Consider the following 26,779-nt stretch of genomic DNA (forward strand, 5'->3'; position numbering starts at 1 on the left):
GCCGCGTTCCGTAACGTCGCTACCGCGCGCCTCGCCCCGCCCGGTGCGCCTGCGCAGAGCGCGGCGGGCGGGCGGAAAGCGCGCAGTCACTGCCGTGGGGAGGGGCAGCGGCCCGGGAAGGCAGTTAGAAAGCCCGCCAAATGCTCTTTCCGCCGCCGAGGCCCGCGAAGGCGGGGGGAGGGGGGAGCACCTAGGCTCTGTGGAGGGAGAAAGAGGAAGCGCTCCGCACCAGCGCCCCGCCTGCCTCCCCACGCCAATACCCGGGCTCCACACACCGTCCTGCTCAGCCTTCAGCCCCGCCCGCTAGAGGGATCCTCCTGCTCCCATTTGCGTCCGTGTGTCCCTGGCCACCTCAGATTCCTCCCTCCCGCCGCTCCTGACTCCAGCTCGCCGCGCTCGGGCTACCTGGTTCCACTTTTCTGGGCCTTTCCACTCCCGGAAGGGACGGGTAGTGGGGGCACTGAGGGCACGCGCTAGCCGCAGTGTGTAGGATTACTTGGCCCCGGCCCGGGCCATGGCGCCCAGGACTACATTTCCCGGCGTGCGCTGCGCCCGCGCTGCGGTCAGCTGACCGGTCTCGTGAAGTGCTGTGAGTCAGGCCGGGAGGGCGGGGCCCAGCGGCTGCCGCTGCCTGTCCTTGCCTCTAATCCCCTCGCCCGCACCTGGCGTTGCTGCGAGGGGCGCCCCCGGGTTTCCTCCGCTTTCGGCTAAGTCCCTGCAGAGTCCTAACTGCCGGCCGGAAGAAGTTTCCGCTAAGCTCGCCGCTCCCTTCCGAGGACTGGAAATCGGCATTCTGGTTGCTCTCATCTGGTTTCCTCTCTCAGGACTGTCAAGGGGTTCGACCGACTGGCGGAGGAGAGGTGACTGCCCTGGGCCGCCGCTGACCTCCGACAAGCGGAGCCAAAATGTCCCCGGAATCTAAAAAGCTTTTCAACATCGTTATTCTAGGAGTTGCCTTTATGTTTATGTTCACCGCCTTTCAGACTTGTGGAAATGTGGCGGTGAGTCGGAATTTGTGCTCCCTCCTTCGAAATGCCTAGAATGCTCTCCAGCTGTGACAATAAACGTTGCCGGCCACCGCACTCCAGGACTGTAACTCCTGTTTTCAACCTCCCCTCCCCAGTTTTCTATGATTTAGTTTGATTTCGTGTGCCAGACATTTCTCGTATAAGGGTGTTAAACACTTGCTTTTACTGCTCAGCTTCGGCTTCGAATTTGAGTATTGACCATAGTTCCTTTAATTCTTGTCCGTGTTAAACTATGTTTAGTGCTTGGGTGGTTGAAGTACTAAAACCCATCGTAGGCACAGCGGATTGCCCGTTGCCCGTCTCGGGCATGTCTTCCATAATTGAGTTCTTTTTCTCCTCTCCTAGTGGGGTTGGGTGATAGCCCTGCGGAACCATAACATTTTTCTGATTATTTAGGCTTTCCAGGGGTGTGGGGGGGGAATGTCAAGATGTTTTCGTTGATTAGTTTTATTTTCCACACAGCAAACTGTCATCAGGAGCTTAAATAGCACAGATTTTCATGGCAGTGGATATACCAGGTATTGTACTGTGTGCATGATTTTACTTTGCATGTTACAGCTCCATAAGTCTCTTCAGGAAAACCAGCAAGAAAGTGCTGCAACTAAAAATTGTAATTCCTTTCATACTTACATTTGATTTTACCCAATCACTGTGTCCTGTCTGTCTGTCTGTTTTCTGATTTTAGGGCCAGCCAGGTAGCTCAGTAGGTAAAGACCCCTGCCCCCAAGGCTATTTGAGTTAATCCTCAGAACCTACAGGGTGGAAAGAGAGAACCAACTCCTGCAGGTTGTCATGGCTTCCACACAGGAATACCATACGCACATAAATTTAAAATTTGTAATTATAGGTCAGGCATGGTGGTGCATGCCTCAATCCCAAAATAAATGCGATGGTAAAATGTTAAGATGATGACTTAAGGTTTTCTGAAGAATTCAACTTGGGGATAGAACGCCTGGCTTCAGAACCTGAGTGCTAGACTACTGTGGGCAAGTTATTTCAGTGAGCGCAGGTTCTTCACTAAGATCATGGCTATAAAGACAGCCTAGTGCCTTCCTGTTCAGTATTCGTGCAAGTCATGTCAAAATCACATTCTAATCCTAAACAATGCTGTAATTCTTTATGGCTCTATAATTTATAATCATTGTAATTTCATTCTCTGCTTATAATTTCATCAGAAGCTTTAAGATTTTGTGCTGTTGAGGCCCAGTTTTATGGGCAGAGAAATACTTTGGGTTTGAAGCTGAAAATGTGTTAAATACATGCATATATACATCCTTGTCCTCCCTCTGCCTCTTCTCAAACACCCTGACCCCCGTCTGGCCTTGAGCTCACAGGATAACCTTGAATTTCTGATCTCTCACCTCTACTTCCCTAGAGATTAGAAACCTGTAGCACCAGGCCTGGCTTCAGAGTTCCCTTTTTTCTCTTTCTGCCCTCCTTTTCAATACTATATCAAAGAATCCAGCATCTTCCAGCCCAAGGCTACTGAGCTCCTTTCCAGCCCTCACCCCATGTTGTCAGAAGGTGACAATGAGGCCTCTGTCAACTTGGCTTTACTCACTGCTGAGATACCAGACAAATTGGTCACAGGCAGTTGCCTTGTGGTTAGCTGGGTGCAGAGGCCTCGCCGGGCAGCCTCCGCTTTGTGTATTTATCTCTAAGAATGTTCCAAGTTTGTCTTGCTGGTTCTTTCAAAATAAGTAGGACAAGCTTTTTCGGTTTTTTGTTTGTTTGTTTTCTGTTTATTTAGGGTTTTTTGTTGTTTTGTTTTTTTGAGGTAAGGTTTTTTCATGTAGCCCTGACTATTCTGGAACTCACACTATAGACCAGGCTGGTCTCAAATTGGCTGTTTTTTTTTTGTTTTGTTTTTTTTTTTGTTTGTTTGTTTGTTATTTTTAAGGCAGGGTTTCTCTGTGTAGCCTTGGCTGTCCTGAATACACTTTGCAGATCAGGCTAGCCTTGAACTCACAGAGATATGCCTCCCTGACTGAAAAATGACTGGTCTTAAATTAACAGAGATCCTCTTGCTTCAGCTTCCAGAGTGCTCGGATTAACTGAATGCACCACCTCATCCAGCTCTGGGTTCTCTTTAAAACAAACAAACAAGAAAAAAAAGTGAAACTGTTAATTGACAAGAATTATACATGTTTATTTTTAGTATACACACACTCTTTGAATTTATTTGATTGATTTAAAAAAATCTCAAATGAGATTTTACCCTGTAACTCATACTGGCCTGGCAATGGTTCATGCCCTGCATGCCTGTGTATTACTATGCCTGGCTGCTTTTTCCTAATTTCTCTATTCTTACAGGTTTGTTGTATCCCCCAATCCAATTACAAGACTTACAGCTTGGTAGCTCTGTGTCTTCTGTGGATTTGTTTCTTTGGGTTGGTTTTTTTTTTTTTTCAAGACAGGGTTTCTCTGTGTAGCCCTGGTTGTCCTAGAACTCTCTTTGTAGACCAGGCTGGCCACAAAATTTAAAATTTACAGAGATCAGCCTGCCTCTGCCTCCATTAAATGTTGCCACCATGCCCGGCAACATTTAATATTTGAGTGGCTTAAAGAAGCCAAAGAAGTATAAATTTCCATATTTTTAACACTGCTAATAATTGAAATCAGGATCCTCAAATGGCTGTGGTTCCACTTTGTTCAAGATGTATGTAATAAGATGGGTGATGTGTTATAGCCTTTAATCCCAGCACTTGGGAGGCAGAGGCATGGGGAGCTCTGTGAGTTCAAGGCCAGCTGCTCTGCAGAGAGAGTTGTAGTATAGCCAGAACTATGTAGAGAGACCCTATCTGAAAAGGGGGGAGTGAGAAAGAAGAAAAAGATAAATGTAGTAAGAAAAAGAAGATAGATATATGTAGTAGGGCCAGGCATGCTGTGTATGCCTGTAATCCCAGAACATGGGAGGCTTACGCAGGAGAATTGTGGGCTCAAGGCTAGCCCTGGCTATCTAGTGATATCCTGTCTTAAAAACAACTGTTCATATACATAACATATGTTTATATGACCTATACGTATACCTGAAGTGAGTACATGTAACAGTGCTAAAAAGTAAGTGAAAAATGTTCAGGTGAGGTAAATAAGTCCCAGTGTAAGCAAGCTCTAAGTCTGCTTGTTATTTATAGCAAAGAAATAGCATCTAGCTACCAGAAGCTGTAGTGGAATGGCCTGCTTCACCTGGGCCCCTGGAGCAAGTCTCCTGGCTAGATCCTGACTCACCATTCCCTAATGACTGCCTGAACTCGAGGCGGCTTATTCACAGCAATTCTGTTTTCCATAAAGTGAGGCTGGGTAGTGATGCTATAGCATCTAGGCTTAAAAGAGGAAATACTTGTTTTTTCGAAACAGGATTTCTCTGTGTAGCCTTGGCTGTCCTGGACTCACTTTGTATACCAGGCTGTCCTCAAACTCAGATCCCCAGCCTCTGCCTCCTGAGCGCTGGGATCAAAGATGTGTGTCATCATGCCTGGCCCAGCACTCACTTTTATTTAGAGCAGTACCAAATATACAAATAAATAAATAAATAAATAAATAAATAAATAAATTTAAATGAATAAATAAATAAATTTAACACTCACTTTTATTAAGAGCAGTACCTTTAAATCATGTCACAAGCAAGCTGGCTGAAAGAAGCAGGATTCAAATACTTAATATACACCAGATGCAGTGGTGCATGCCTGTAATCCCAACGCTCTCCGGGGGCAGGCAGACAGGAACATTGCTGCGGGTTTGAGACCAGCCTGGGCTAGGTGTAGAGGCCCTGCCAGAACAAACAAAAACAGCAAATATTAAATTGCACGCCTGTAATCTAGCACTTGGGAGGCTGAGGCAGGGTTACCAAGAGTTCAAACTCAGCCTGAGCTACACAGTGATTCACTATTTCAAACCAGCCAGGGCTACATAGTAGGACCCTGTCTCAACAAAACCTCTATCCACCTGTTAGCCACTAATATGTTTATAAAGTAAGTACATATTTTTGTCTGTTACATAAACTTTATTTTTTTCTAAGGATATAAATTCTGACTAAAGTCTGTGAAAGATTTTTGGTAAAATTATGAAATTTCCATATTATGAATAGAAGTTTACCTTATCTTTTTTTTGCACATATGTATTAATGCCCACATATCATGTGTGAGGCCAAAGGACAACTTCTTCCACATTGTGGGTTTGTGGGAGGAGCGCGCTCGTCAGGTTTGCCCAGGTGCCATCGCCCTCTACCTAGGCAGAATCTTAGAAGTGACTTTTTGAGATGTTACCTAAGCTCTTGTTCTTTCCCCTGTGCATTGTGTGAGCAGCTTGGCAATTATTTACGGTGTGTTCTCTGCCTCCAATCTGATCACTCCATCCGTGGTTGCCATCGTTGGACCTCAGCTCTCCATGTTTGTCAGTGGCTTGTTTTACAGGTGAGCGGTGCTTCTTCCTCTCACTTGCTTGATTTAAGATACTTTCGATCCTCATGCAAGAACAGCAGAAAGGAATTATTTCAGGGCTTAGTTCTCTGCTTGTTGCTCAAGAACATGGTAGTTCTAACCAGTGAGTGTGTCAAGTTGATTTTTGTGTGTGAGACAGGGTCTCACTATAGCCCAGACCCAGGCTGGCCCCAAACTGGAGATCCTTCTGGCTCAGCCTTCAGAGTTTGAGATTATCATCAGGTTCCACCGTGTCTGGCAGATCCAGCTTTTGTTGTACTTTTAAGAAGTACAAGCTAGGGCTGAACAGAACCTTCTATGAAGTAAGTTTCCTTTCAGTTAGGTTGGTGAGCAGATTTATGTGAAATTGGGAAATGTTTCTGAGCTCAAGTGCCATCCTGCACTGAGCTCATGGCAGTAGTTGTTGCAAACCTGTGAAGTCTCTGTCAGTGGCTTGAGATGCTCAACAGCAACAGGGGTCTGGCCTTGATCTCTTTCTGGGGCAAAAAAAAAAAAAAAAAAGCCAAAACCAGCTCACCTCTATCCCTTTTCAAAAGGCAGAGCTAAGAAAGTGCTTTCCAGGTTGAAGTTAGGCATGAGAACTTCTGTGCTGGCCCCAGGGCAGTATGCTTAGTGTTCCGTTTCACGTGCTGTTTGACTGTAATGCACTGACCTGTTGTATTTTAGCATGTACATTGCCGTTTTTATCCAGCCTTTCCCATGGTCCTTCTACACGGCTTCTGTCTTCATTGGAATTGCAGCTGCTGGTGAGCATCTCTTAAACCTGCCTTCCTGGGGTGCGGGTGCTGTTTACATGGTAGGTTGGGAAGCTGCCTGATGTCCCTCTTCTGATGAACCGTTGGTTTGAATTTTAGTACTTTGGACAGCACAAGGAAATTGCCTGACGATAAATTCCGATGAGCACACAATCGGGAGAAACAGCGGCATTTTCTGGGCACTCTTGCAGTCTAGGTAATCTCTTTGGGGCTCAGTCTATCCCTGGGTTTCTTCTTGACTAGATCTTGATTGTGTGGTCCAGATCCATACTTTATGAATTATGTAAAGTGCATGGAACTGTCTTACTACAATCTAAAATTGCAAACAAAATATTAACCTCCACGTATTCAGCATCCTCTGTGTTTTAGGCCTTTTGGGTTATTTAATTTCATATTACCTTCACACAAACCCAGAAGATGGAAGGCATTATCTGTATCCTACACATGAGAAGACAGAGGCTAAGTGTTAACTTGGGTAAACACGGTTATCTGGAGTCAGGAGCCACATCCTTCCCACCAAGCTGCACTGCCTGATAGCTGTGGGTGAATACACCAAATTCAGAAGGGTACCAAGTCGCTGGTGCCATATCCATTGGTACCAAGTCTGAACCATACACAGTAGGTATTTCTGAGAGGAGGAGCAACAGCAGGCATTGTAGTTAGGACCGTTGGGTCTCCGTAGTGTGTCCTAGGAGTGTGGTGTGATGGCGTGCACCTGCAAGGCCAGCACTCAGGAGGTAGGAGCCGGAAGACTGTAGTGAGTTCAAGGCCAGCCTGGAGCCAGTAAGATAGCTCAGTGGATAAAAGCACTTGCCACCAGATCTAATGATGACCCACGCGGTAGAAGGAGAGAACAGCTCACCAAGTTGTCCTCTGACTTCCGGTTGTATACTGTAAAAATGCATACCTCCCATACGCAAGCAACTGAATGTAATTTAAAAAAAATTTTTAAAGAACTTCAGTTTTTCACAAGACTTAATTTTGAATGTTTAGTTGATGGTAGTGGTAGGGATTTTTGTTTTGTTTGGTTGAGACGGTTGGGAGTCACACAAGGCTGGCCTTAAACTCTTGGACTCAGTGTGATTATTTTCCTACAAGCCTCCCAAGTAGCTGAGACTATAAGTGTACCCCACCGTGCCTGGTGCCAAAGTTTAGTTTTAAGGACTTAGAGATTTAAGAAACAGGAGAGCCATCGAGTGGCCATTCTTAGGAAAGTATGCCAAACGGTTGGAGGTGTGGATGCTTAAATTACATGGCTTTTTCACAGACTCCTTAAATTTTAGGATTTAGAAGTAGCATAAGTTTGTTTCCAACTTACTCCGAGAGTCCCAGTAAGTCACGTGTGTCAAAGTGAGTCAGTCCCGAGGGGCGGTGCCGAGTCAGGTTGCTGTCACATGCATCTGGTCAGTTGACTTTCTCAGAAAGCCAGGTAGAGTTGATACTGGAACCTAGGGCAGGTAGGTCCTTTACAAAGTCACCTCCCCCTTTTCTCCTCTGCCTCTTTTCCTTCTTCAAATAATGGGAGCGGATTTTTAAAGCCCTACGTACGTGCTTGGCACAGCGGCCCAGCACACAGGAGGCAGAGGGAGGTGGATCTTGAGTTCCAGGCCAGCCAGGGGTACATAGTGATACCCTGTTTAAGGAAATAAGTAAACATAACCCCAAGAATTCCAGTGATTCCCCAGCATCTTCTCCCTTTCTCCCCCACAGCTTGTTCTTTGGAAATCTCTACATATATTTTGCCTGGCAAGGGAAAACTCAAATTTCAGGTTGGTCTTATTCACATTGCTTTATTCAGATGTTTTGAAAGCAGAACCACAGTTCCACAGAAATGCCCATCACTGCCCTGTCCTTTCAGTGAACTTTGGCACCCTGAGGGTTCTTGTGATACTTGCTTTTTTAGAAGCTTTTGCCTTAGAGTCATTAAGTGAAGGTTAGAGTTCATGACTGTGCTTTGCAGGGCACCTCCAAGTAAGCCAGGTCATGCCAAGTGTGTACGTGCTAGCCAGGCTCCCGAGTGCTAGGAGTGTTCAGGTGTTGGATCTGTGCCCTCCTTCAGTTAGAAGGAAAGAGAAGTTGTGTTCTTGACTGCTGTTTCTTTAGCTTGTTAGCTAAAAGAACGGTGGAAGTGGCTGTCTCTAGGTTTTTCCTCATGCTTTATAATGTGATGAGGAAATGTTTCCCACCCATCGACAGCCAGTGGGCATGACACTTAACTGGCATGGGTTCACTAGTGTCGTACACTCTTGTCTTTTTGTCTCTAGAGAATGACCGAAGGACAGTGTTCATTGCCCTCACAGTGATAAGCCTCGTGGGGACAGTTCTATTCTTTCTCATTCGGAAACCAGATCCTGAGAATGTCCCTGGAGAAGAAGAGTCTTGCGATGACCAGGACATGGAAGCCACTGAGTAAGACGCCCAGAACATTCTTCTTGTTAGGGTAGATTTTGAGGAATTGTGGTCTGGGGATTAATGGACTGTTTTACCACAGTTACTCTCTGACAGTCAGGCATGGGGAGACCTTTCAAGAAAAGATGAAGGAGAGCCATGGAGGACAGAGAAGTGAAGGACTAACTGTGGAAGGGAGGCCTTGAACGGTTCCTCAGGGACTTCCACAGCTGTTGGGTGGCCCTCAGAGTAGCAAAAACCCTACCATGTCCCTAGGCCTCAATTTCCTGCTCTGCCCAGCAGGCCCCTGCTTTCCCATGGGAGGCTGGGCTGATAGGTGAGCGAGATAGGCGCTCTGCCTTCAGTCCTGTGCCTGTGGGCCAGCTCTCAAGCTTCCCAGCGTACCAGTGCTGTGGTGTGGGTGAGTGGCAGAGCGCTGCAGTTCTTGAGGAGCTGCCTCTTGGCTGATGGTTTCCAGCTCCTGTGGTGACCTGAGCACATTTCTTTCTGGTTTTGAGATGGGATCTCACTGTGTGTCTTAGGCTAGCCTGTTGAGATCCTCTAGAATTGCCAGTGAGTCCCAGCACACCGAGTTACCTGAGCATGTGTCAAGAGTGACATTATTTCAGATGTTATAGATCCACTGAACAAAGTGGCACATGTCTGTAGTCCAAGTACATGGGAGATGGAGGATACTGCATAAAAAGGTCAAGGCCAGCCTAGACTACATAAGACTTGTTTCAAAACCATACAAACAAAAAATTATAGGTGGTTTGTCTGCAGTATCATTTAGATCAGGGGCAGAGTTTTATTTTGGTTTTGTCAAATTAAGATTTTTTTCTTACAAATTTTCTTCCATTGTTAAAACTTTTGTATTGAGCATTCTATTGCCATTTATTTGTTTTTGTTTTTTTTTTTTTTTTTTTTTTTTTTTTTTTTTTTTTTTTTTTTTTTTAGACGGGGGTCTCACTGTGTAGACTAGACTGGCATCAAACTCACAGAGATTTGCCTGTCTCTGCCTCCTGAGTTCTGGAATTAAGGGCATGTGCCACTATGCCTAGGCTTCTGTGTTGCCTTTTTAATTAACAAAGAACTCAAAAAGTCCAGTTGAAAATTTTCACTTAGTATTTAAAATGAAGGGGACCTGGTCTTTGGTTGAGCATGTGTTACATACAAGTCATGTATCACATGAAGGCTTTCTGTTAGTGGCAGACTGTTGTGTGATAGTTAACCCATAAGACTGTGTCACCTAGCAAGGCTCAGCATACTCTGTGTGAGTGTACTCTGGGATTTGTTCAGCAGAACCGTTAAGGATTTGTTTCTCGGTGCTGTGATAACAGCATTAGTCAGCAGGAATTGGAAAAGGGTATAGTATATCTAAGTATAGTTCCAGCCAGGCTCAGTGGCGCACGCCTGTAATCCCAGTACTCTGGGGGGCAGAGGCAGGCAAATCTCTGTAAGTTCAAAGCCAGCCTGGATTACAAATTTTGTCCAGGACAGCCACAGCTACACAGAGAAACCTTGCCTTGCAACGCCCCCTCTCTGCAAAAGAAAAAGTATAGTTCTTGGGAATGTTGCTCAGCTTGTTTAACATTCTCTTATTCTGAACTGTCTCCTGCACATGAAACTTCCAAGTCTTCGTTTTGCAAATAATCCCAATGTGTGCCAGCCCTGGCCCAGCCCCTGTTCTTAATGGACCTAAAGGAGTGTTAGAGGCAGCAGAAGCGATACACCTGTAAGGGAATCCCAGAGTGCCCTTAGCATAGCCCAAATGCTCTTGTCTTCATGTCAGAAGATTTATTCTTTTACAGTTTTAAAAGAAATTGTTGTATTTCATGTGTATGGTTGTGTTTGCCTGCGTGTGTATCTGCACCACATGTGTGCCTGGTGCCGTTAGAGAACAGAGGAGGGCATCGATCTCCTGGCATTAGAGTTCCAGTTGTGGGTCACCATGTGGATGGGAGGAACAGAGCCAGGGTCTCAGGAAGAGCAGACTGCTTTTAGCCTTGAAGCCATCTCTCTAGCCTCTTTCAGTTTTTATCACGTGTATCTGCTTGTGTGTATGTGTATCTGCGCAGGCAGTCCTGTGCTGTGGTGAACACATGGAGGTCAGAGGATACTTCCGGGGGTCAGCTCTTTTCACCATTGTGGGTCCCACAGATTAAATTGAGGTCACCAGACTTGCTATCGGGTGCTGACACCATCTTGCCAGCCCCAGATAGTTAGGGTTTTAAAGAATTTGGATGCTGGGAGGTTTCCTGTTTATTTAAGAAGAATAGTCGGACATAGGGCCCTCAGATTCTGACAGATTGAAAACGGCAAGGTTAGGAATGTGTGTCTGAGCTGGGTAGAGGTTGGCATATATGTGCAAAGCCTGGATTTGATTCTGGGGCTGAGTGTAAACAATACTCTGTTGTTTCTGGGGTAAACAACACTTTTGTAAACAGCAATACCAAAGTATTTGTGCCTTCCTCTAAGTGTCATTTTCAGAAAGGAGTCAGATGAGTTAGCGTGTGCAGAAGGCCGCCGTAAGGAGAGGGTCCTCCACTGCTCAGAATGGGGAGCTTCTGGGAAGCACATTAAGCCCTCTGAAGACCAGGACCAAGGCGGTCCCTCAGAACAAAGAGCACCGAGACTCATTGGATGGACTTGGAAGGCATCATGGAGCCAGAGCTTTGGTTTGGTTTGAGAGAGGGTCTCACTTTGTAACTCTGGCTGGCCCAGAACTCCCTGAGATCCCCCTGCCTGTACCTCTGATGTAGTGAAATTAAAGGAGTGTGCTATCACGCCTGGCCAGGTCCAGAGATTTTGCAAACCTCAGTGAAAGGGGGGGGGGGTGATCTTGGCCATGTGCTACTTTTGATCTCTTTGTAGTTTCCAAGGGTCAAAACAGTCTTATTTTATTTTCCCAGGTCTGCCCAGAACAATGTGACAAAGGCAGTAGATGCGTTTAGTAAGTATTTTCTGTGCCTGAAATGCAGGAAGTATTCAAACACACTTAAGCATTTGCCTTCCCCCTTTCCCTGGTAACTGTGGATTGATGATCCCCAGTGTTTTCAGACTTCCAGGTATACGCCTCTAAAATACAGTAATCTTCCCACTTCCCACCAGTGTCTCTCTAACGTGGGGGCATGAGGGATGAATGATAATGCTGCCCACCTGAGGAGGGGTCTGAGCGGTGGGGTGGGGACTCTGTGTTGATGTGGGGAGGTAAGAGCAGTCCTTGGAGCAGAGCCATGGCCACAGTGAGCCAAGACGTAGGAAGAGCAGCCGCACTCGTTCCGTGGGTGTTGTTTTTTGTTTTTGTTTTCCTGGCCACAGATGCCGGTAAAGTTTCTGTATCATATGCACAGTGCTTCTAAGGATTCTGTACACACAGGCAGTTACTCTATGGAGCCGAGTGCTGCAGGCCTTCAGCGCTCAGGACTTGAAGTGCCTGTGGCCCTTGGGGAGATGAACAGTTGTCAGGTCCCTTTTGCCTGAGTAGAACTTCTTGACCTCATCAGCTGATGCCTGGCTTGGATGGCTTGAGGCCTGTTTTTAGAAAGGACCTAGGATGTGAGGCGTGGATACTCTGTCATTAGAGCTGTTTAATCCGGCTGTTATGCACTTCCTGTGTTTGAGGGATGCGTTCATAATTATAAATTGGGGCTTCGTGTATAAGCAGATAAGGTATACCAAAATGAGACCAAAATGAGAGGTCACCAGAGGTTTGGCTTTCCGTTTTGTATTCTAGGAACTTGTCTACCAGAAGATCTGCCCACGGTCAGGGAGTCAGAGGACCCAAGTTAAACTCACAGAAACTCCAATGTAGCAACTTTTTTAGACTGATTTGCACAGTGTAGCCCAGGCTTGTCTGAAACCTATTGATCCTTCCGTTTCAGCTGTGTGTTTCTATTACTTGATGGGCAAGAAAATCAGTCATCATCCTTAGCTATTGAGGAGTTCAAGGCTAGCCCAGGACACAAGAGATTCTGTCTCAAAAAAAAAAAAACAGATAAAATTTTGCATGCATGATAGTCAGTGTCTGTAATCCTTACACTTGGAACACTGTCAGGAAGATTGGCTTGTTCCAGACCATCTTGGACTACGTAGTAAGTTTCAGTATAGCCTGAGCCAGAGGGAGGCCCTGTCTTCAGTGTATGTGGGCACCACTTTTAGAAATGTGTTCTCCTGTAGATCCACACTGCTCAGTGCAGAGGCGGAGGTTGAGGTGGCTGCGAAACACCAGGCCTGGAAGCCACAGCCCGGCTCTGCAGTCAGTCTCAGCCAAGGACTCTGCCGACCCACTCCCTGCGTAGCCTCTCAGTGTCTGCTCAGCTTATCATTGTCTTGTAATTCTGGTTTCTTTCCCTTCCCTTCAGGTTGTTATTAAGAGCTGAAAACACATTGAGGACAGTGTGTCTCCAAAATGTATTTGAACGCTTGAAACAAGCGTTCTATTGACAGGGCAGACTTCGTTCATGTCTCAAAGCCTTTTAGTCTGAAAATTTAGGTTCTTTGTCTACTGGCCGCCGTGCTGAGAGGAGTGCTCTGGCTGAAGTAAATGATTTTAGAACTTTGGTTGCCAGCTAAAACTTAGCTAAGTCTATCCCACTTTTCTCTTTATAGAGAACTCTCTGAAGTTGTGCGTCACCAAGGAGATGCTGCTCCTGAGTGTTACGACTGCCTACACAGGTACAGCTGCTGTCATGATGATGCCAAGGCTAACACCAGGAGCTTGCAGTGCTTTTCATGCTCTACTCTGACTGCCCAACGCCATTCTGTGTCTCCTCCCAACGCTGCTTTCAGAGGGCAGCTACAGCCAGAGCCACCAAGACTGATGGAAGCCTGAATCATAGTTTGCCAGTCAGTCTTTCTTGTCATGTTGTGTTGGGGCTCTGCCCCTCTATCTGTGTAAACTCCTCCCTCCCTCCCTCCATGAAGTCTTCATGTGATTGACAGGAGAGCCAGACATCACAGCGGCTAAAGGCACCAAAAAGACACCAGGAAAAGCTGACCAGCTTTTCCTAAAGGTCTCTCCTGGACCTAGCCTTGTGTCATTTCTATTGCTGTTGGTGACAGCCAGTCACAGAGCCAGCCCCAAATTCAGTGTGGGAGGATCCTAACCAGAGCAGGAACAAGACCTGGGTAGCCTGGACCAGTGAGGTGAGAGCATCAGGGAGCAGTGCAGGACATAACCAGGAAGGGGCCCCTGTAACTCTAGCATCACCTTGGGGAGGTAGTGGCAGCGTGAGAAGGGGATGTGAAGATGGCTGCAGCACTTAGTCTTAAGAATGAGGTAGTGCCAGCCCATAAACCCAGCACTGGGAGGCCGAGACAGGAGGATTGCTACAAATTCAAGGCTAGCCTGAGCTACCGTGGAGATCTGTCTCAAAAACAAGATGAGTAAGGTGACCTGAGTTGGTTACTGGAACTCGCATGGCAGAAAGAGGGAACTGACTCCCTGTGTTGGCCTCTCACCTCACACACAAACACACTTAAAGTGTTGTGACAGCCCAGGCACTTGGCTTTTACTTGCCTCCTTTTAGGAAAGCAGCTAAATATATATATTTTAAAAGTTTTGTAGGCATAAGGAGCAGAGGATTTACTGACTTATCCTAATTTGTTACTTAATTTTATCTTATTTTTTATGTGTGAGTGTTTTTGTCTGCATGTATGTCTGTGTGCCACGTGTGTGTTGCTGCTGGTGGAGGCCAGAACAGGGTGTCAGATCCCCTGAGACTTCAGTTACAGACGATTGTGAACTGCCATGTGGTTACTGGGAACTGAACCCAGGTTCTATGGAAAGGCAGGCAGTTCCTTTACCCACTGAGCCCTGGCTGCAGCCCACCCATGTTTACTCTGACTTCAGAAACTTCCTTTGCCTGTTGGACAGATTCTGTGAAGTATTGCTGTCTGTAAGGAGCAGCTGATGGTGTCCCTGGCTCTCCAGGGCGGCTTGCTTACCAAGGCGATGAGCCCTTTGGTATGTGCTGTTTCTGTCTGCTGATTGCATCCTTGCCGTCTCCTGCATTGCGAGCAAGCTGTACAGAAGGATGCCTGTTGTGTTTTTATCAAAGACATGGGAACTGCTCTTTTGTGGTTTCTTTCTTTGAGCCTCTGGAAAACTTACCACAGAGTAGGTGGTTTAAATCAGGGGCTTTTAGAACTTTTTATACTCTGGATCTTCACCCTAGAAATTTCTGTGTAATTTAACGTAGGTACACAGAGCTGGGGAGGTGGTGGTGCACACGTTTAATCTCAGCACTCAAGAGGCAGAGGCAGACCAGTTTCTGAATTTGAGGTCAGCCTAGTCTACACAGAGGAACCCTGTCTTGAAAAACCAACAGAAAGGAAGGAAGGTGTACAAATCATTTATTGATAATCATAAAGAAATATATTTTAAAACAATGATTTAACATATTTATAATTTTACTGTTTATTAAAGATGAAAGCAGATTAGCATACTCATGAGATAGGGTGTGCTTGTGTGTTCTAGAGAGGGTGGTACAGTGGTCAGCACAGCTGATCTTCCAAGAGTTAATCTTGCCTGAGAGTTTAATAGTGCAGGGCAGGTAGGATCTTTTAAAAAGAGTTAATGTTTGACTTTTAATGACATGCATGTGTGTATACACACACATGTGGCTGTTGGACCCCTGGAGCTGGAGTTGAGGGAAGTTCTGAGCCAGCCGACATGAGTGCTGGGAGCTCTGATCCTATGTCAGAGCAGCACAGTTTTCATTGCTGAGGCATGTGCAGACCGCATCCTTGAAGTTTTTAAGTTGGTGAATGTTTTGATTTTGTAGTTCTCAGTGTGGAGACTCTGCTTTTCGTAAATACCTAGAACAAAATGATAGAAGTATATTTAGGATCATTTCAGAAATTGTTGGATATTCTGTCCTAACCCCGAAACAAATATATATATATATATACATACATATATATGTATATATATATTGCCGTTCTTGTTTGCTTGCTTGCTTTTATTTTTGAGACAGGATCTCCTACAGAGCCCAGGGTTGCCTAGAACTTAGTGTGAAACTGAAGTGACCTTGAACTCTTGATCCTTCCTACTTTCTCCACCTCAAAAGTTCTAGGATTACCATTTAATGGTAAATTTTTAATACAACTCAAACTGCAGTGTTTAAAATCACGCCTGTGATCCCAGTGTGAGTTTCAGATGTGAGCATGACATGAGACCTTGTATCAGAAAAAAAAAAAAAAAAAAAAAAAAAAACAAAAAAACAAAAAACCTGTGGCTGGACAGGTAATGCAATTGCATAACTGAGTGGCACAGCATTTGCCCAGCAAGTGAGGGCTGTGGGTTCAGTCTCTAGCCATTGGGGTGGGAGTAGGGAGCAACTCAGAAAACAGATTGGAGAGATGGCTGAGATGACTCAGCAGTTAAGAGCACTTGTTACTCTTCTAGAGGGCTCAGCTTTGGCTCAGCCACATGGTGGCTCATAGGTAACTCTACTTCTAGGATCCAATACCCTCTTCTGGTCTCGGTGGGCACTGCACCCATATTGTGTATGACATACCTGCAGGCAAAACACCAAACACACTAAAATAAATCAGCCCGCTCAAGTGGTAGCATGCCTTTAACCCCAGCACTTGGGAGGCATAGGCAGGTAGATCTCTTGAGAGTCTCAAGCCAACAAAGTCTGCAGAACAAGTTCCAGTACAGCCAAGGCAACACAGAGAAAGCTTGTCATAAACAAACAAACAAAAGCTTTTTTTAAAAAAGCAAAAATCAAAACTAGTCTGAGCCTGATGTAGTGGCACATACCAGCAGAAAGATGCAAGTTCAAGGCCAACCTTAGCTTCATAGTGAGACCTTGTCTCAAAGAAACACTAGCAGCTGCAAACCATGCTGATTTCTCACAGTTCTGGAGGTGAGGATATCAGCCTGTGTCAGCATGGTCAGGCTGTCTCCTAGCTGTCATCTTGCTGTGGTCACAGGGCTGGCAGAAAGAGCAGGAAGCAAGCCGCCTGGGTGTCTGTAAGAATGCTGGTCCCATCATGAGGCAGCCATCATGTGATCTGTTCCTGCAGAGGCGCCATGTCAGGGAGTTCAGTTTCGTGTTGCCTTTGGGAGACTTACACAGCATAAAGCTGCCCGCTTGGGAAGCATTTCAGTCTCTGCATTTTGGTTTATGTGTTCTTGCCAAGTGTGTCCAGCTCAGCTGCTACTAGAAACAAAGCAGTAGTGGAAAAAGGAGACTGCTGTACAGTTAAGTCAACCCTGATTTCCCCCTTAGGTCTGGAGCTGACATTTTTCTCTGGGGTGTATGGAACCTGTATTGGAGCTGTAAACAAATTTGGGACAGAGGAGAAAAGCCTCATTGGACTCTCTGGAATTTTCATCGGCATTGGAGAAATTTTAGGTAGGTTGGTTGGATCTGTTTGTTTGTTTTGTTGTTTTTTCGAGACAACGTTTCTCTGTGTAGCCCAGGCTGTCCTGGACTCGCTTTTTAGACCAGGCTGGCTGCAAACTCACAGCAGTCTGCCTGCTTCCCTCCCCGAGAGCTGGAATTAAAGGTGTGGACCAACATGCTCAGCGAGATTTTGTTTTTTTAGCTTAAAAACCTTTTATTCAGAATCAAGCTGGAAAGCTGGTGCTGTAGGAGTGCAGGGCTAGCCTGGGCAATAAAAGGAGACCCAGTTTCAATTTTAAAAAGGAAGAAAAGCCAGGCATGATGGCTAGGAAATTCATTCTTGAGTCTTGAAAGGTAGAAGCAGGATGATGGAGGAATTCAAGGTCATCCTTGTCTGTATAGTGAGTTTGGGGTCAGCCTGGACTACTTAAGACCTTATCTCAAAAAAAAAAAAAAAATTGTTAGAATAAAGATAGAAACCTTAAGTCTTCTTCACCTCTCTGTTGTTGAGTTTTTAATTTTCCATACTTAATTTTATTCAAATGGGTATTATTTTATTTTTCTGTCATAACTTTTTTTATGATTTTTTTAAATTTTATTTTATTAATTACACTTTATTCACTTTGTATCCCCCCATAAGCCCCTCCCTCCTCCCCTCCCGATCCCACCCTCCCACCCTCTTCTTCACGCATGCCCCTTCTCAAGTCCACTGATAGGGAGGTCCTCCTTTCCTTCCTTCTGATCTTAGTCTATCAGATCTCATCAGGAGTGGCTGCATTGTCATCTTCTGTGGCCTGGTAAGGCTGCTCCCCCCTCAGGGGGAGGTGATCAAAGAGCCAATCAGATTATGTCAGAGGCAGTCCCTCTTCCCCTTACTATGTAACCATGGGACACTGAACTGCCATGGGCTACATCTGTGCAGGGGTTCTAGGTTATCTCCATTCATGGTACTTGGTTGGAACATGAGTCTCTGGGAAGACCCCTGTGTTCAAATTTCTGGTTCTGTTGCTCTCCTGTGGAATAACTTTTTTTTTTTTTTAACTTTTGCTTCTTTGTGTGTGTATTTGGGTGTGAACACACAGGCCAGTAGGGACCTCTAGAGTCCTTGATCACTCTCCATCTGTTTCTTTGAGACAGGATCTCTCCCTAACCTTAGATAGAGTTCATAGTTTCTTGAGTAGGCTGGAAGCCTTTGAGGCCCAGCAGTCTTCCCTGCCATCTTTGGAGCAGAGCTTGTTACCTGGGTGCTGGAATCAGAACCCTGGTCACGGTGATGGGTCCTGGGCAGGTGTGCAGTTAGGCAGGCTCGGCTACACTGTGGGCAGGAGGCGTGTGATTAGCAGGATTGGTTACACTGGTCAGCTGTCAATGCTGGTTTTGCAAGGTGGTTCAAATAACTCCTTGTTGCTTGAGGGAACAGTCTGGTTCTCATGGATGAATGCTCCTGCTTACGGTGCTGTCATCACAGGGTGAACTGTCTGTCAGGCTTTGCTGTTTCTACAGTTCACATGGATGGCTAGAGACCTGCTGCACCTTTGTGGGGGACTGGAATAGGAGACTGTAAAAACTGACAGTAAGGTACCCCAAGACTCTTAGCTGTGCTTTCAGCCTCAAAACAGGATGAGATGGGTTGGATACCATCAGTTATCACAGACTCATAGTGACTAATGTGTGTGCAGAACTAAAGAGAGTGGCTGGGCGAGCAGACAGCAGATAAAAAGGGAAGGCGAGGCCAGGCTTCCTCCTGTCCTCAGTTTCCTTATGGGCACAGGTGAGTCAGCGCTGTTGGCGAAGGCAGTTCCTAAGTGCCTGTGACAGTCCTGCAGATCACCCTCACTTCACACTAATCACAGCTCGGGAGTCCCCAAGCCAACCCTGTCTCACTTGACCCCAAAGTCAGGATTTCTCACAAATTCCCCTTCAGGGTTAGACAGAGCTGACAGAATTCAGGAAAATTCTGTATGTGCTCTGTTGTTCATTAAGAAGAATGCAGGTTAACAGGGTGCTAGGCACTCCAAGAGTTGTTTTCCAGAGGGAATGGACTTGGCACAGGTGGCCAGGGTACAGTGTGGATCTCATTGTATACCGACCAGATTCCAAGTCACCTCAAGTGTTTATCACTTCCTCATGTTATGGACACAAACTTTCCACATCATCTCTACTAGCTACTTTGCAACCTACAGCTTATTGTCATTAGCCATAAGTACCCCGCTGTGCTATAGAGCATTGCTTTTTTTTTTTTTTTTTTTCCTGCCGTCTTGCTATGTAGCTCTTGGATGACCTGGAATTCACTATATAGAATAGGCTAGCCTCAAACTTGTTTCATGTGTGTACCACAAGCCCTGTTCACATTAGAAGTTTTTTAACTACTAACTTTTTTTTTTTTTGTGCCAGGAATTGCCTGGAGCTTATACATACTAGACTAAACACTCTACCACTGAGCCAGCTGCTTAGTCCCCCCCCCCCCCCTCCGCTTTTGAAACTCTGAGACAGAATCTCACAAAGTGACCCAGCCTGGCTTTGAACTCACTGCTCTTCGGGCAGGCTTTGACTTTTTGCTCCTCCCCCTGAGCCTTCTCAGTCACTAGATCTATAGGACATGCCACCGGCCTTGGTGCTAAGCTGTTATGATGGGTTATGATGGGTGAACCTTCCTGAAAGCCTTTGTCACCACCTGTATTTTCACAGTGGTTGCTTCCAGTCATGGTGTCTGTTAGGATTGTAACAGAGGTATGGGGTGGGTGACACGTGTCTAATCCCACCACTGGGGAGGTGGAGGCAGGATCAGCCTCAGAATAACAGTAGTAGTTTATGTGTTACATCCTTCCATTTCACTAATTAGCTAGAGCAAAGATGCTCATTTTGGGTGTAATAACTCACAGAAAGAATAGCGAGAACATTGCTGGCTAGAAGTGCAGCTGGTATTGATGCTATAGTTGTGAGTTCTGTGGTCATCCTTGCCATTTCACTGTGATGGCCTGCTTTGGGGCAGGTAGCTGACATCTCACAGTTCATTCTGTGACTCTGCATTATAACCTGTGGCTGGTTCTGTGGAAATGGAAACCTCTGAAGTGTCCTGTGTCTTAATCCACAGGTGGAAGCCTCTTTGGCCTGCTGAGCAAGAACAATCGCTTCGGCAGGAACCCAGTCGTGCTGCTGGGCACCGTAGTGCACTTTTTAGCCTTTTACTTGGTCTTTCTCAATATGCCCGGAGATGCACCCATTGCCCCCGTGGAGGGAACTAACAGCAGTGCATACATCAGGCCCAGGTATGGTGACTGCCCTTTTCTGAGTGGTTTGAGGGTGGGCAGGAGGAGCCAATGGCTGGAAGTTTGAAGTGGAGCACTTAGTTCCCCTTAGAGTCTGTCAGCTTTGCAGGTCATTTGTCAAGTGTTGAGAGAGCTAGGAGGAGTGGAAGTAGAAACTCAGAGCGCCCAAAGGTCGTTTTGCAGTGGTTGCTTTTAACCTGTCCCCTCCTGGGTCCTCCATTGACCTAAGCAAGAGTACAGAAGGGTCTGATGGGAATTTTATCCTCTTGCCTTTTGAGCAGCGAGCTATCCCAGGGTTAGAGGAGGGAACGAGGTGAGGCAGAGTCTGTCAGCTGTGTGGGCTGCTCAGTCCTTCATGGTCTAGGCATGTTGGTTGGTTGCATTCGACTCATAATTCATTATATAGATGGTGTCTTTGGATAAACCCACAAATCCAAGGGAGCCTAGCCCAAAAGACAGTCGACCAAAGACCAGAGTTGGCTAGAATGTTAGGTCTGTGCTTTAAGCATAGTTTCTTACTGTCCCGATAGACTCTAGTAGGCAGGCTGGAGTTGTAACACTGAGTGTAAAATGTTTGTTTGCTTGGAGCAGGGCATGTTGGCACATGCCTGTAGTCCCAGCTCTCGGCAGGCAGAGGCAGGCAGATCTACCTAAGTTTGAGGCCAACCTGGTTATACAAAGAGAATCCCGGGACAGACAACCAGAGCTACACGGAGAAACCCTGTCTCAAAAAAAAAAAAAAAAAAGTTTGCCTCAAGTTTGGCAGGCCCTGGGCTTAATCCCCAATACCACAGAAAAGGCCTCACGGTGTTAATATTCATTCTTTTGCACACTTGTGACCTTAGCTCTGAGGAGGCTGAGGTTAGAGATTCACAAGTTCCAGGCTAGCCTGGGTTCTGCTTTGGGGCTGAGACCTACAGCAGTGGGGAGTTGCTAGGCTCCATCCCCAGCAGCCCTCTTCCAAAAAAACACAAAACAAGGGCTGGAGAGATGACTCAGAGGTTAAGGGCACTGGCTGCTTTTCCAGAGGTCCTGAGTTCAATTCCTAGCAACCACATGGTGGCTCATAGTTATCTATAGTGAGGTCTGGTGCCTTCTGGCCTGCAGGCGTGTGTGCATGCAGGCAGAACATTGTATGTATAGTAAATAAACAAATCTTTAAAAAAAAGTATGAACCACTTTCCTTAGCAGCATTGTTTTTATATTTGGTGATAGAAAATATTGGTGCTCTGCATTAATTTTTTTAAACATTCATTTTTATCTTAGTTTTGAGACAGAGTTTTTCTACAAAGCCCTGCAATTCACTGTGTAGACCAGGGTGGCCTCAGACTCACAGAGGTCCATTTGACTCTGCATTCCAAGTGCTGGGGTAAAAAGCGGGTACTGCCACCATCGGCATATATTTTTTTTTAATTACGTGTATATGTGTGTATGGGGAGGGTACATATTTGAGTTCAGGTGCCTGTGGAATCCAGAAGAGGGTATTCCCTGATTCTAGAGTCACTAGTGCCTGTGAACCATAGGAAGTAGGTTCTGGGAATCAAACTCAGGCCCTCTGCAGCAGGAGCAGGTGCCTCTAACCACGGAGCCATCTTTCCAATCCTGTGTGTATTTTTCTTCAGCAAAGAAGTTGCCATTCTCTGCAGTTTTCTGCTGGGGCTGGGAGACAGCTGCTTCAACACCCAGCTGCTTAGCATTCTGGGTTTTCTCTACGCAGAGGACAGCGCGCCAGCCTTCGCAGTCTTTAAGTTTGTTCAGGTACAGTCCGTGTCCTTCTGTTCTCCTTGGTCACTCCTTCCGTTGGGCATGCTGCAGAGAGAGTTGTGAGTAGGACCTGGGCGCAGTGGGCATGGTTGGGTGAGAGATTTTCGTTCCCGTCTCTGCACTCAGATAAACCCTCCATTCTGTTTTCTCAACACGTGCCCACACTTCTCGCTCTGCATTTCTCCTGTTACTGTAGTGCCCACAGCTTACTTGATTGTTGCTGCCGAGCAAGCTTGGGGTACAGTCATGAGCTGGTGACCATTGAGGTCTGTCTGCTGGGCGCCGTCAGCCACAGGTGTCCTTTGCTGACTGCAGAGCAGCCTAGGCCTGGGGTTCACTTGGTGATTTCTCTTGTTCTTTCTAGTCCATCTGCGCAGCCGTGGCCTTTTTCTACAGCAACTACCTCCTCCTTCACTGGCAACTCCTGGTCATGGTGATATTTGCGTTCTTTGGAACCATTTCTTTCTTCGCTGTGGAGTGGGACGCTGCTGCCATTGTGGCCCGAGGCTCTGACTACCGAAGTATTTGATGAGGCATTCGTCTCAGGACACACAGCTGGCCACATCACACTGCTGGTTAAAGTGGCCACCTGTCAGTCTCAGACAGCTTGGCGGTGTGGAGTGTGGGAAGAGAGAGAACCCAGACTGTTAAGTCAGGTGGAGTTGCTATTAAAGTTTACAGATCCTGGCAGTTTAAAGCTAGTGGGAAATCCTGCCCATCAGTGACAGCTGGTCCGAGATGTTCGTCCTCCCCCTTCCTCAGCTCCTTACAATCATGTCTCCCTAATCCTCATGGAGAAGTCCTTTCTGGATCGCCATGTGTCATGGGGATTCTTGCTGGCTCTGGAGTATGTTTCAATATTTAGGAATAGGAAGCAGATGCCACTCCATGTGTGGATCTGGAAGTGACTTTCAAATAGATAGCAAGGATGCTGAGATACAGTTGTTTTTGAGACAGGGTCTCACTGTGTAGCCCAGGCTGGCCTTGGGCTTGCAGCCCTCCCCCTGCCTCAGGTGTTGGGGTTATAGTGTGTGCCCAACACAGGATTTAAAATGCTCCAGTCTTTTTGAGTTAGGATCTTGGCTGGCCTGGACTTTGTATACCAGGCAGTACTCCTGCCGTTGTCTCCAGAATGTTGGGGTGGTACGAGTATGCTACCACAGCGCTAGGCATGAGACCTTAACCTCTTTAAATGCCTTGTCGTTCCTAGCAAGAGGTGGCCAGTCACGTGTCATGAGGTAAAGACTGGGTCATGTGACAATAAAAGCATATTTAGAGAAGTAAAGAGTATTTCCTGGTGGAGGACTTCCGCTGTGATTTCCCTGACAGTTACAATAAAGAAAACTCCATCCTCCTAGCGGGCCCTGTGCAGCCATCCTGTCTGAGAGAATGCTTAAGGACCATCGACCGTCTTCTGCAAGAGCTGACGCTTCTGCGACGGAGTTATTAAATAACCTAAGCAATATCAGGTCTTCTCTGTACTCCAGGTTGGCTTCCAACTCTTGCTCCTGCAGCCTCAACCTCTGCCTCAAATTCAACATAATATGTGGGTGTACAGAAGGTTATATAACCATCATTTTATCTAATAATATTTTATTTTTAAATTCTTTTGTCCGCCTGTCTGTATGTGCACCGTGTGCTTGTCTGCCTGCAGAATATGTGGTGTACTTTTTTAAAAAAAAACCTTTTATTTACATTTCTTATATCTCTTCTCCCTACTCCACCCCAATCCCTTCCAACACCAATTAGGAGAGAGAGAGGCTTAGTGGGAGATGGGGTACAGTTCTCTTAGCTGCTTCCTGCTGGTTAGGGTTGTTGGGTTCCTTGGAGCCAGTCCAGTCCTTGTTTCAGATCTCCAACTTCTTGTCTCACAGCATCAACCAGGAGTGGCCTGTTCCTTTTCTGAGCTCCACACTCTCTGGGCTCTGGCCTTTATTTCCTCTCCAGAGCCCTTAGCTTTAAACTATCTGCAGCTGGCAAAGAGCCCCTCTCAGAGCCGCCATGAGGCAAACAGCCTGCTGCTGTGGACCATCCGAGTCAGTCCCACATCTGGGACCAGAACAACATGTGCATATCTACAACAGGATTCTTTGGGAAGATATAAATCTCAGTCATCAGGATATCCAGCAGAACCAGCAGCCTTCTTTCTCCATCCGTCTCCTGAAAGCATCCTTTCTTTCTCTGGGCTCTTGGTCTTTCTACCCTCTCAGAGTCCTCAGAGTTAAACCAACTGCAGCTGGCAAAAACCACACCTCTCTTCAAGCCCCATGAGGCTGTTAATCTGCTGTGGACATATCCCACACTTGGGATTTAAAAAAAAAAAAAACCAAAAAACTGTTCACCTAACAACTGAGTTTTTTAAAAAAAAAAAAAAAACTTCCCCTACACCCTCCCTTTAAATGTGTCTGTCTACAGTACAGTAAATCGAGCCCAGGGAAAAATTACATCTTGGTTTTCAGGACTTCTGGTTTTTCTGTTTTTGGAGGCATTTGGTATGTGTTTTCTGTCTCTCCCTCCTTTCTCTCCAGAGTGGTCTGGAACTCACAGAGAACTGCCTGCCCTCTTGAATGCTGGGGTTAAAGGTTTGGCCATCACACCCAGCCCTGTGACTTTGTTTGAAACAGGCCATAAACTTACAAGTTTTACAGTTGGTTGGGTAATTGGGAGGGTGGGATTTATTCTTACTGATTGTATATGTTTTATGCCTGTGTCAGAGGCAGAGGCGTTGGATCCCTGGAGTTAGAGTAGCTGTGAGCCACGAAATACAGGTTGCTGAGAAATGACCAAAATCAAGTCCTCTGCAAGAGCAGTACACACTCTTTACCCATAAGCCATATCTAGCTCCATGTTTCAGTGTTTGAGACAGGGACTTGTGTAGCCCAGGGTGTCCTTAGTCTTGCTATGTAGCATAGGCTGGCCTCACATTCCTGCTCCTTTTCCCACCTCCTGAATGTTGGGATTACAGGTAATCCCAGGTGTGCACTGTTTCTGAGTATTTGGTGGTAGGGCAGGAACCCACAGAGCCCTGCAGTCAGCTACCATCCTTACAGAAGACCCCTGTGTGGAACGTTGGGATCCGCCCTGGTTGTCAGCTTCTGGTTTTTGTTTTTTGTAAAACGGTTTCATGTAGGCAAGACTAGCCTCAAATTTGTTTTGTAGTTGAGTTTGGCCTTGAGCCCTGGTCCCCAGCTTCTGTGTCCCAAATGCTAGATTTCAGGAATGTACCACCAAGCCAAGGTAAGGTCTGGCTTGCTTTCTTGAAGTTGAGATAACCCCACAGCTCAGTTGACCTTGCTGTCTGTCTTAACACAGGGTCTGTTAGCTCTGATCATGTTGTTAAGTACACAGGTCTCTCTCTAAAAAGGCTCTCAGGCAGCAGTTCTCAACCTGTGGATCGTGACCCCATGTAGTCTGAGGTGCCCAGGGTAAAAAGTCTTGGCACAGCCAGCTAGATTCTTGGCTCATCCTTCAGGGCGGCAGAACCGGTCTGGGGCTGGCTCGCTATACTCCTGTCACAGGGGCTGTGTTCACCAAAGCAAGCAAGAAAGCCACAGGCAGAGCAAACGCCAAGACGGAAGCCCTGCGTCTTCCTAACTCTTGAAAATGCCATCCTGCCACTCACTTCTGCCTTCTGCTGGGGTGCCCCTCACTGCTTCCAGCATGATGAGGGGACAGGATCACACAGACCACCAGCACCACGGCTAATGGTTGACTGACTGTCACACCAACGTTTCCACTGAGGAGAAACCAGTTGTGCATACCTGAGCTTGTGTTCTCCCAGGCCCTTGCCAGAGATGGGCTGCTGAGCTGTGCAGGCAGAAGGCGGCCGAGCAGCCTCTTCCTAAACTTGGTGTTTCCAGATGAGGAAGCCATATCTTCTCTTTTTAGAGGATGCCTGGTGATTACTGTCAATAGGGAAAGGACATGTGTTGAAGTTTGGGAACCCAACTTCTAGTCTGGTACCCAACTGCTATGCCATGTTTCTCATTTTAAGCTCTGTGTGAATTCAAAGCCCACATAGGGAGTTCTGGACCATTCAAAGCAATACCATGGGACTATGTCTCAAAAACAAAACCAGCAACCAAAAAACCCAAAACCACAGCAAACAAACATGAAATGTGTGATTTGTGGTTTATGCAAAAGTGGACAAGTATTCATCTTTTAAAAGGGAGTCGTGGCACAGGATGCAACGTGGGTAAACCTAGAGGATACTGTGTTAAGTGAAATAAGCCAGCCAGCAAAAAAGTAGGTACTGCATGGCTCTCCGTCTATGAGGTGCCAACAGAGCTCATAGACAGTAGAGCGGTGGGCAGCAGGAGACAGCACAATGGCGTCTTTTAATGAGCAGAGTTTCAGCGTACAGACGGGGTCACACAGCATGGTGGGTACCATTAATACTCCTGGACATGTACCTCAGAAGACATTGAGGTAAAGTTTAGGAGGTCTCATAAAACATGTTTTGACAAACTGGAGACCTGCAGCAGGGTAGGCTCCTGGGAGGATTTGGGGGTGACTCTAGCTGAGACTCCTAACTGAGGGGCACATGGAGACTGAAGTGGCCACCTTCTAGCCAGGCAGGACTTCCAGGAGAGGAAGTCAGCCCACCCACAAAACATTCCACCCCAGATTTACCATTTACCCTGCCTACAAGAAGTGCAGGGATAAAGATGGAGCAGAGATAGAGGGAATGTCCAACCAATGACTGGCCCAACCTGAGACCCACCTCATGGGAGAGAGTCAACCCCTGACACTATTAATGTTACTCTGCTATGCTTG

General features: G+C 46.4%; 1 protein-coding gene across 3 annotated transcripts; it reads left to right on the forward strand.

Moving 5' to 3' along the window:
- Positions 1 to 89: 89 nt before the first annotated feature.
- Positions 90 to 23,611, forward strand: Mfsd11 (major facilitator superfamily domain containing 11). 3 transcript variants are annotated; one of them, XM_055592336.1, is made up of 14 exons: positions 90 to 589; positions 825 to 1,001; positions 1,491 to 1,546; positions 5,333 to 5,440; positions 6,134 to 6,213; positions 6,322 to 6,418; positions 7,933 to 7,991; positions 8,487 to 8,631; positions 11,523 to 11,563; positions 13,222 to 13,287; positions 16,854 to 16,979; positions 20,065 to 20,239; positions 21,862 to 21,997; positions 22,368 to 23,611. In XM_055592336.1, exons 2-14 carry the CDS (start codon positions 906 to 908, stop codon positions 22,530 to 22,532), a joined length of 1,350 nt encoding a protein of 449 aa, XP_055448311.1. In that variant the 5' UTR covers positions 90 to 589; positions 825 to 905; the 3' UTR covers positions 22,533 to 23,611. The 3 variants fall into 3 exon arrangements, 2 of the variants coding, with proteins under 2 accessions (XP_055448311.1, XP_055448310.1); XR_008718389.1 differs by lacking the exon at positions 90 to 589 and having other exon boundaries at positions 605 to 1,001; positions 22,368 to 22,659; positions 23,362 to 23,611; XM_055592335.1 differs by lacking the exon at positions 90 to 589 and having other exon boundaries at positions 605 to 1,001.
- Positions 23,612 to 26,779: the final 3,168 nt, after the last annotated feature.

The sequence above is a fragment of the Psammomys obesus genome, unplaced genomic scaffold (genome assembly GCF_907164565.1).
Source record: "Psammomys obesus unplaced genomic scaffold, mPsaObe1.curated_primary_1811, whole genome shotgun sequence".
Lineage (NCBI taxonomy): Eukaryota > Metazoa > Chordata > Mammalia > Rodentia > Muridae > Psammomys > Psammomys obesus.

What these genes read in the sequence shown, in the direction of transcription:
- Mfsd11 (XM_055592336.1), top strand. Translation starts at nt 906, where the DNA reads ATGTCCCCGGAATCTAAAAAGCTTTTCAACATCGTTATTCTAGGAGTT. An exon ending in CATTGGAATTGCAGCTGCTG is followed by an intron (nt 6,214 to 6,321) that starts GTGAGCATCTCT and finishes TTTGAATTTTAG; the next exon opens with TACTTTGGACAGCACAAGGA. An exon ending in AGGGAAAACTCAAATTTCAG is followed by an intron (nt 7,992 to 8,486) that starts GTTGGTCTTATT and finishes TTTTGTCTCTAG; the next exon opens with AGAATGACCGAAGGACAGTG.